This window comes from Triticum urartu, chromosome 5A, assembly GCF_056163025.1.
Source record: "Triticum urartu cultivar PI428250 chromosome 5A, HENAU_Tu73, whole genome shotgun sequence".
Classification (NCBI taxonomy): domain Eukaryota; kingdom Viridiplantae; phylum Streptophyta; class Magnoliopsida; order Poales; family Poaceae; genus Triticum; species Triticum urartu.
This window is the reverse complement of record NC_141877.1, coordinates 512,351,222-512,361,824: the sequence shown is the minus strand read 5'-3', so window position 1 is coordinate 512,361,824 and position 10,603 is coordinate 512,351,222. Positions and strand designations below refer to the sequence as shown.

At 53.1% G+C, this 10,603-nt stretch overlaps 1 protein-coding gene across 1 annotated transcript; it reads left to right on the top strand.

The window, feature by feature from the left end:
• The first annotated feature begins 7,943 nt into the window (after positions 1 to 7,943).
• Positions 7,944 to 9,473, top strand: LOC125510189 (homeobox-leucine zipper protein HOX6-like). Its single transcript, XM_048675289.2, has 2 exons — positions 7,944 to 8,567; positions 8,688 to 9,473. The coding sequence occupies exons 1-2, from the start codon at positions 8,226 to 8,228 to the stop codon at positions 9,093 to 9,095; spliced, it is 750 nt and encodes a 249-aa protein (XP_048531246.1). The 5' UTR covers positions 7,944 to 8,225; the 3' UTR covers positions 9,096 to 9,473.
• The last annotated feature ends 1,130 nt before the right edge of the window (positions 9,474 to 10,603 follow it).

Sequence of the window (10,603 nt, the reverse complement as noted above, 5' to 3'; positions counted from 1 at the left end):
TTGCATCTCTCTTGCATGCTTTTGTGCAAGTTACCTCCTCTCGCTGGATGTGGTCCATCTTTTGTTTCCCTTTGGCCTGCGGCCACTCTCCATGCCCCTGCTTTGGTCCGCTCAAGTTGCCGTCGGGTGATGTATCATGGATCAGTGAGCAGTGCCTGACCATGACAAGTGAGCGACCACACAGATTTCGTGCCAACGACCAGATTTTCGGTTTCTCCCAAGCTTACTGTCTGTAGCACCATTTCTCAGAGCTACGGGAAGCAACCTATGCGATGGTTGGACAGACTGAGATAGTAACACGGCTGACCCTAGGCTCTTCAATACGGGTGTACTGTAATCCGAGGTGAAGGTATCATCTTCAGTCACCCTGTGTGCCTGCTCCAGGATACATCTGTCCTGTACGGTCATCCTTGGGGTCTCTGAGCGCTCCGCATGGCGCTCCGTTGATCTTGATCCCACCAATGGATGGTGTTTATGAGTCGAGAATCATCAGCTGTCCTCGTCGAACCCATACGTCCGGCTGTTTGATATGAGCCCGTGCTGTGGGTGGCTGTTCATGCTTCATTCCTGGGCTTGTCCTGGTCGGGTAAACCACCCCGCACTCCAAGCTTACTTTAACTGAATCTTCAGAAGTAAGTGTTGTTCTTATTATTGTCAATGTATCATACTATGTCATGGTTGAATCTAGCATTGCTTTGCATTGATCGTTGTTCATGACTGGATACCATTGGAGTAGAGTTTGGGACTATAATTCACAGCTTTATATTCTTCATGCACTCCTTATAGCTTACTGGTGACTTAAAACTTGTCCTGTATTGACTTTATAATGGCTGGATTTTGTAACACCAAAATTTTGCGGAATGTTCTCTGGACATTGTTATGTTCTAACTCAACGGCCTTGCTGCTATTTGCAAGATGTTGACTGTTTACTCTGATTTTCTTGTTGTGATTCTGAAGTTGCATTCTTATTGTCATTTGTATCACCATCTTGGCTATTTGAAAACAGTAATAGCTGAAAACTATTTAATTGCATGTACTTGGAGGTAGGGCCTGCCGACTCAGTCCAGTTTTTATGTCATGGCTTGAAGATATAATGTTGTTGGCAACTTACCATTCATGTCATTGCTTTGACCATCCAAAATTTTCTAAATTGCATGTCTCAGTTGCATATTTCTGGTTAAACACATACTGTTGTGTGTTTTGTGCCACTGGTTTTCTGCTAACATGGTGGGTGATCTTTGAATAATCAGTAGCCAAAACACATATTAATGCGGTGTCCTTTTCTCACCTTGTTTTAAAATTCTGGCTTCTTATGTGAACTAGTGTTTCCCAAACACGAACACACTACGGTTGTCTTCACGCAACAAGTATTGGAAAATCTTATCTACGCAAGGACATATCAGCAAGCATAACGCAGAACTGGTATAGATATACGAGTAGGTTACGAACAGAGTTAATTACATATGTCCTTTTCAATATCAATTCCGAATGTCAATGATAACATCCTTTTCTTGTCTCCAATGGTAACATGGTGAAGTTCCTGTGTGATATGGCTCTACATTTTCTGAAGTTAAATTTGCGATATAAATTCTGTTTGGGATATACTTTGTTGTCTTTGTCAGTAGGTCACCTAAACCGTAGCTGAATTTGTGGTTTAAATTGTCTGAGATATACTTTTTGTCACTGGGTAAAATGAGCCACAGAATAAGCCCAATGCTAGTTTGACAAATGTGGATTGACAGCACGGGCTGTTGGTATTATTATTTCTGCTTCTGTTCTACCTTGGGGCAGTAGTCCACCTTTATACTAAAGGCTGGAGGAGAAGAACCTTAATAGTAAACCAAGTTTCGAGAACTTCTTAGTGACTTGATTGGTTCCCTTCCCCTAATTTTCACAGGATGGTTCCCGTGAATGTGATCTTGATCACCATTCGATGATATTCTGGATGCTTTTGAGAAGCTTTTCCTATATCAGACTAACCTTACAAAAAATAATCAACTGATTCTTGAGTGTTCAATTCGATTCCATAGCCATCTACGACGGTATAGTGGTGAGCAGCCAGTTGGGCACACCGAGGACGACGACAAATCTTCACGACCGGTGGATCTCTCCAGCGCGGCTGGAGTCGTCTGGACGTTTGATGATGATGGTATGGGCAATTCTGCAGTTTTGTTCGTAAAGTTTGCTTCTGATACTGTACTGTATAGAAAGCATAACTTCTATACATCTCTCTTGCATACTTTTGTGCAAGTATAGTTATTTCCTCTTGCTGGATGTGGTGCATCTTTTGTTTCCCTTTGGCATGCATGCGGCCACTCCATCTCCATGCCCCTGCTTTGGTCCGCTCAAGTTGCCGTCAGGTGATGGATCATACTTCAGTGAGCAGTGGCTCTGACCATGACAAGTGAGCGACCACACAGACTTCGTGCGGACGACCAGATTCTCCGTTTCTCCCCAAGCTTACTGTCTGTAGCACCATTTCCCAGAGCAACGGGAAGCAGCCTGTGCAGGATGTTCGGCCAGACAGACTGATAGTAACACGGCTGACGCTCGACTCTTCAATACGGTATTACTGTAATCCGAGATGAAGGTATCATCTTGAGTCACCCGGACGGAGTGCCTGCCTGCTCCGGGACCGGGATGCATCCCTCCTGTACTGTCATCTGGAGGCAGCCCTTGGGGGCTCTGAGAGCTCCGTTGAGCTTGATCCCACCAATGGATGGCGTATACGAGCCGAGCATCATCAGCTGTCCTCGTCCGTCTGGGACTAGGTGATGTGAGCCCGTGTGCACTGTTTACAGCTCCCCCGGGTGCACTGTATCTGTATGTATGTATGCATACCACAGTAGCAGCACCGAAGCAGATACTACACAGGCAGAGATATTATACTTGTGAGATAAGCAGCAGGCGCTGTAGCGGCGGCATGGCGCGGCCGGCCAATGCCAACGGCGGGTGGTGGATGGATGGCGACGGCCAATGGGGAGGAGAAAGGTGGCAGGCCGGGCCGGACGGATAGACCTGAACGAAGAGGATTAAAGGCGAGAGGCCGCCAAATCCAGACACTGTTGGAGCCACAGTCCCGGCCGGGCCCCTGTGCGGCGGATTCCGGCCGCACTCGGTGGCGGGCCGCGGTACGCCGCGCTGCTGGCCGGCTCCTCGCCGCTCGTTCGCTGCCGTGCCATGCCACTGCCAGAAGAGGACGATGGATCCGTCAGTGTACCGCGCGTGTACACGTACCTACTCTGTACCCTGCTGCTGGCTGGCCCCGCGTCGTCCAACAGTTCGCGCGACGTCGACGCATGCCCCGCGTACAGTCCTCGTGTTTTTTCTTCTCAAGCTTTTCAAGATTCGGTCCAGTCATGAGAAGAAAAAAGGGTTTGAATCCGGTTCCAGCCTATCCCGAGACGCCACCCGTTGTAGTCTCATTTTCACCCCTGCTTGGCGTTTGCTCCTGCGTGGTACAGAGAACAGCTCAGAGATCTCCACGCTCAAGCTAATTAGTAGATATTCTAGGCAGCGATGGAGTGTGAAAGAAGGGCGAGAGCTTATCCACGGGTCAACGATGATAAGCGTACGCCAAAGTAACTTGGCGAGACACGGAAACCCGGGGGAAGGAGGGGGTACGTGTGCGAGAGGGATGGACAGGTGACAAGACAGTAACCGGAAAGGAATCAAGACGAGCTAGCAGGGAACAATCGGCACGCACCGGACCGGATGGTTGGAGCAGAGTAGTACTCCTACTTAGGCTTCTTTTGGTTTATAGGATAGGATTATCATAGGAATAGAAATCTTGTAGGAAATGAGATGACATGTATCTTAAATCCTATGAGTAGGAATAGGAAACAAGATGTCATTTGGTTGACATAAAAAAAAAATTTCATTGAGTCTAGGCTCTTTTTTATTTCCCTATGAAATATGGAGGATAGGAACCAATCCTATGTAGAAATAGAAATCCATTCCTATGAACCAAAGGACTTTAAAGAAAAAAATCCTATAAGAATCCTATCCTCTAGACTAAAGGAGGCCCAGTTTAGTTTACATGGGATTGAAGAGGAGGGGTCGGTCAGTGGGTGGACCTTGATGAAAGCGTCTGTCAAACTTTGCTGCTGTGCGATCACACACACGCGCCCAAACGGAGCTCGCCAGCGGCGCCAGGAAAGCAGGACACCTGGATTGCATGTGCGCGACCGTGGGAGCCCCTTTTAGAAAACGGAAAACCGTGGAAAGTGTTAGGATAAGCCGCCCTTTCTCGTCGCGTTTATCCGTTCCATATATTCCCTCCGTTCGGTACGTCAACCGAACGTGCTGCCGTGTAGTACAGCACGTACATGGGCGCGTGATGCGCGTTGCATATGTACACGTACGTTAGGTATCTCTATAATAACGTAAAACGCCTGCAAACATTTAGGTGGCGTAGACGCGTCCGCGTGTCTAAACACCTGCAAATCGGATAAAAAGTTTGGGAAGGTTTGCATGAGTCCGACCTCTATTTCGTAGGACTCTCACAAGTCCAGCCCACCCAAAACCCCACGCTAATCTCGCACATTTGTCCACATCCGCATAACTGCATTGTTTCCGCGCCAAAGCCCGTGCATCCCAGCCTCTTCAGCCGATAGCCGCTGCCCTCCATCCTGGTTCCCACCCTTTTCGCCTTCTGGCGCCGCATGGATCCGTCCATATTGTTGCTCGAGCCAGAGAAGGAGGATCCAAAGGTGGGTGCCGGAGCCCTATATGTGTTCGTCATTTGAGCGGATATGCTGTATGTATTGACCATGTCGTTTTTTGCCACCCCTCCCGTTTGGTCACGTACTTGAAGTTGGAGAAGAAGAACTTCATCCCCATACATTTGTTGGTAGAAGTTGAATAGGCAACTCAGATGGCTCCTATCCAATGTCAATACTGTCAAGACTGCCAACATCGATAATGAAGACGAAGATGGCGATGCAACTGACCCAACGAAAAGAGAGACGTCCAAGGAGATTATCAAAGGGGGGGGGGGAGACGAGAAGGGGCGACGACCAAGATGAGAGAGAAGTTCGAGGGCATCATGAACTAGAAGAAGGCATGTGCCAAGCGCCATGACCTCAACGAGAAACAGAAGGAGAAGAGGTTTGGCATCTTGGAGGGGCGGAAAAGAAGATCAACCTTGAAGTGAAAGAGGGCCAAGCTTAAAAAGAAGAAGACCAAGAGCGAAGAAAGAAGGTTGAGCTCGCGGCCGCTTCAGGGGAAACCAAAATGTTGACTATGAAGATAGATGAGTTGAATCCCGATGCAACGAGGATCATGCAAGCGGTCCATGCAAAGATGTTGAAGCGCTTGACGGCAGAGATGGAGGAGCCGGCGGCAGAGTGGTGAAGGAGGGAGTCATGAACAACAGGTCTAGGAGGACAAAATTTGCACGGAGCACTGGACTAGCACTTTTGTGATGGGGCGCTTAGCTTCTGAACATCCACCTTTTTTTGTCATGAAGATTGCATATGTATGCACCTCATCAAATTGCTATTAATCAACATTTATACTATTTATGTACGAATATGGCCAGGCCTAGACGGATGTTTTTCTTTTAGAACTAAGGCTCGCGAAGAGCCCGACTTTGAATTAACAAAGCCATCAACCGGCCACGAATTACAAACATACACCAAACCACATCGGTCCAACGATACAAGGGAGCACTCTAGGAAGCTGACAACTCAACGCAGCGCACAAGAACGAAAGGAAAATACAACCGAGCCCATAGCTTGTACTAGCCGAAGACAGCAGCAAAACTGATAACAAAGGTAGCGACTGGCAGAGCAGGATGAAGACCTGCTAGAACAGAGTGTGGGCATGAACTAGGCTGACTCGCAGGATGAAGAAAACCAGGCGTCTTCCTCCTCTCACGCCGCAGAGGGACCCTTCCCTCTCGCCTTGGATCGAAAGGCATCAAACCAGCGGACCTGAGAAGCGCTCACCCTAGAGCAGAAGCGATGGCAACCTCGGAGCCAGGAGCAACCGCAGAGCACTCCACCATGGACAATGAGCACACAACATCCACTATACCGCCGCAACCAAGGACACCAATAGACTGCCGGAAAGCCACCGGGAGCAGCTGCTGAAGAAGGGCGGCAAGGACATCAAGGAAGACCACATAACGTCGAGGAGTAAGACCCGTCGGCCGTTGAAGAAGAGCACCGGGAGCCCACCGCCGGGGCCGTGTTGCTAATGCTGGGAAGGGGAACCCTATCCCCTACCGCCGGATCGAAGGCGTCGTACCGCCAGCCTTGAGCCAAACACGCCACACCCAGTGGGCACCACCCTTGAGGGGAACGGGGACAATGTCGGCCAAGCAAATCCCGACGAAACCGCCGCCACCAGACAACCAGAGCCGCCCAAAGCTCGGACCTTTGATACACCTCACCCGAACACGAGCCCTCCCCAGGCGGCACCTCCAAGGAGGAGCACGACACGAAACGCGCCGTTGCCGCCCAATCCTAGCCGGATTTTGGGCTTTCACCCGGAAGGGGGAACGAGGGTGGAGAGGGGAGGACCTCGGCGGCACCTCCAGGAAGGAAGAACGGCGCCAAAGGCGTCGCTGCCGCCGGACCGGACAAGCCAACCAAACGGTTTCCCGTAGTCCCAAGCCTCACCACCGAGCACACATCATCTCCAAATCCGGCGCACGAGACGCAAGCAGCAGGGGACGGCCAGAGGGAGTCAAGGAGGAGGGAGCCAAACCTCAGATCCGGCGAGGAGGGGAAAACTCCGCGCCGCAGCCAGCCCCCGCCGGCGGCTCACCACCCGCGTGGTCGAGCAATCCGGCCAGAATCACCCGCAGCCCGCACCAGCCGAGAGGACGACGCTGCCTCGCCAAACAGGGCCGCCGCCCCAGATCCGAAGTCCTCCGCCAGAGGCCTTGCCGGCACCTTCCCCGGCGTCTGCGGGCAATATCCGGGCGAGACCCTCAGGTGGCGGCGAGGGAGAACGGGGAAAAGGGAATGGCGGCGCGGGGGGAACCCTAGTCGCCACCCGAGTCGCCCAGGAAGACGATGCGGGGGCAGGTCAAACCTGGACGGATGTTCTAGGCATGATGTTGGATTACCGACTCGTATCTGTGTCCACGCACAGATATCTCGTATCTGTGTCCACACACAGATAGAGCGTCCGTTTTACGGCACGGCGTTCGAGGTGCTCTTAGTGCCGTTCAGGAGTTGATGAAGTTCATGTGGAGGAATAACGCAATCTAGTAGTGCCGATGATGACGATTCGCGCAAAAAAAAAGTACCGATGATCACTGCGAGCGTCCAGACACTGCACTAAGGTCAAAAGATCGAGGGCAAGATTTGATGTAAATAGAAGCGGCAGTACCCAAGGCACCCGCGCGCGCTCCGGTGTCGATGCCGCGCGCGCGTTCTCCAGTCCCCACACGTACGGGACACGAGCCGCACATACAGAACCGGCAGCAGCGGGCGGGGCGCCGAGATCACCACGCGCCGGTGCAGTGCACGGTGACTCCGTGCGTCGTGCGTCGTACCACGCCCAGCCCCGGCCGTCGCCGTACCATTGCCTCCGAGGCCCTGGCGGCAGCGTACGGAGCCTAGCAGGGCAGGTGCGTGGGCCGTCACGGCGACGCGACGCCACCGCCGATCCGACACGTCCCGCCACCGCGCGATTCCCCGAGTCCCAGCTAACCAACACGCCCCGCGCACGCAACTCAAAAAACGCGACGCCACTCCAGAGCACCAACCGTGCGCGCTCTGCTCGCTCGACGTGGCACGTACGCGCCGTGCGGCGTACGTGGCCGCCAGCTTACTAACACACGCCAGGGAGGGATCATGTCAGGAGGAGCAGCTCAGCCTAAGCAGGCTAGGTGCGCTCCCAAGTCCTCCCCCCGCCCGGCCCAGCGACAGCGACGCCGGCCGGGGCGTGCGGGGCCGCGCGCCCGATCGGGCTCCATCCATCGCCTAGCTGCACCTACAGCTACAGCTATTGCTATAGAGAGAGAGGGGAGGAGAGACCCGGCTACGCATGCACGCCACCGCGCTCCATTGGCCGCCCCGTTGCCATCACCGCGCCCATCGCCCCATCCTCCGATTAAACTAGTCCATCGCTAGTAGTAAGCAGAATCGATCGATCACAGCAAGCTAGCCTCCCAGCTCGCTCTCGCACACCTTGCCCCTCCAGATCAGGTGCATGACCGCGCGCGCGCTCAGGTGGCCGGCGAGACCTAGCTAGGGAGGTAGGGGGCGATGGAGCAGGGGGAGGAGGACGGGGACTGGATGGTGGAGCCGGCGGCGGGGAAGAAGGGCGGGGCGATGATCGACCGGAAGAAGCGCTTCAGCGAGGAGCAGATCAAGTCGCTCGAGTCCATGTTCGCCACGCAGACCAAGCTGGAGCCCCGGCAGAAGCTGCAGCTGGCCCGGGAGCTCGGCCTGCAGCCGCGCCAGGTCGCCATCTGGTTCCAGAACAAGCGCGCGCGCTGGAAGTCCAAGCAGCTCGAGCGCCAGTACGCCGCGCTCCGCGACGACTACGACGCGCTCCTCTCCAGCTACGACCAGCTCAAGAAGGACAAGCAAGCGCTCCTCAACCAGGTATGTCTCTACTCTACTACGTACCAGGTGTTAGTTTCGCCGTGCTCTCCGGCCGGTGGCGGCGTGCGCCGTGTGCTGGTGGTGCCTGTGGCTAATGCGCGGTCGACGGGTTCCGTGCAGCTGGAGAAGCTGGCGGAGATGCTGCGGGAGCCGGGCGGGGCCAAGTGCGGAGATAATGCCGGCGCGGCCGCCAGGGACGACGTGCGCCTGGCCGTGGCCGGCATGAGCATGAAGGACGAGTTCGTGGACGCCGGCGGGGCCAGCAAGCTCTACTCGGCGTCCGAGGGCTGCGGCGGCAGCGGCAAGCTCTCGCTCTTCGGCGAGGAGGACGACGACGCGGGCCTCTTCCTCCGGCCCTCGCTGCAGCTGCCAACCGCGCACGACGGCGGCTTCACGGCGTCGGGGCCGGCCGAGTACCAGCAGCAGTCGCCGTCGTCGTTCCCGTTCCACTCGAGCTGGCCGTCGTCCGCGGCGGAGCAGACCTGCAGCAGCTCCCAATGGTGGGAGTTCGAGTCCCCGAGCGAGTAGTGGTCGGTCAAGCACTCAAGCACCATACAAGGAATCGCCGACGTGATCGGCCATGCAACAAGATCAGTGCTCGTAACACAGAGCACTACCGCCGATCAATCAAATCCGTGGAGAAGACGACGCGATCGATCGATCATATGCAACCGATGGTGGTACGGTGTCAGTGTGTAGTGTACATAGCTCGAAACCCAGGTCTGTCCAGTCCAGGCCAGGCCAGGCAGTCTCCTCCTTCTCAATCAGCAGTCAGTCAGCACGCCATTTTTCTTCACCCTCGTCCTCTTCTTCAATTACTTGCTCTTGTCAATTACCCGCCACACCGTGTAATCCGTCGAAACTACTCACAAAACCAAACTTATAGAGATCGATCTTCAGATGCAAGTGCATGCGACTAGCCAGGCAAATATACATGCATGGCTGTTCATCATGCATGGTGGCCAGTTAATAAGCTTTCTCTCTTCTCTTGCTGTGCATGATCAATTGGTTCCTCGGGACGCAACACAATGATTGCGAGATCATGGCTGACTGGAATATGTAGCGAGCTAGATTGAGGAGAAGCATGTGGGGGAAAGCTAGAGAGGTCCAGGCTGCTGGATCGATCGATCAAGATTCTTTCACGAGCAGGAGAAGGAGAAGGGGAATCGAACAACACACTCATCACTAGCTAGTGACCAGTACAGCACTGCGGTACGGGGTAGTACAGGCCAGGCCAGGGTGGCACAGATCACAGAACGTGCATCCGGCCATTGTTAATTTCAGGCGAATGCATGGCAAGAGACGTGCCGTTTAGATCAGCCAAAAAAAAAATCAAAAGGGAGGTCGATCTGTGGCGTAGTGTAGCCTGGATTTTGATAACCAATGAACGATCGCTGGGAGAACATGGCAAAACACACGTTTTTGGGGGCAAATAATGTCGTCGTGACAATGGAAATTTTCTTTAGCAAGCATGAAAAATCCATGGAGTTCAGTTTTTTTTACCAGGATTGTTGTTCTTGCTAAAGGAATTTGCTATTCTAATGACAACATAAATTACCATAAAAAACATTCGATTTGCCATGCTTTTCAGCGAACGTCACACAATAATGTTTTCCTTGCCTTTTTTTCTTTATAAAAGGAGCCCAAGTGTATATTAGTCAAATACTTGCATTATAAGAAAACCCCTAAAAAGAAATTACAATCCAGTCCTAAGGGAGTCATCTATCCTCCCCTCTCGCACATGCTAATGAGGCTCCAATGTTGCTGGCGCTATAATTCTACACTGACGCGAGAACAAAACAGTAGTGTCCCGCGGGTAGACGAGAACTCAACGACTCTGACAGCAAATGTCGGGACATCGACCCCGAAGGATCATGGCCCGGAGAAGAATGTGATACTGGGTCAATCACACCTAAACGCCCGCCCTAGCCAACAGAAAACCGAAATCTGCGATGTAGTTGTAGCCGGCTTCATGAAGACACGAGCAACTCCCTGCTTCCGCGGATGAAAAGATAAACTGTCCACCCTATCTCGTC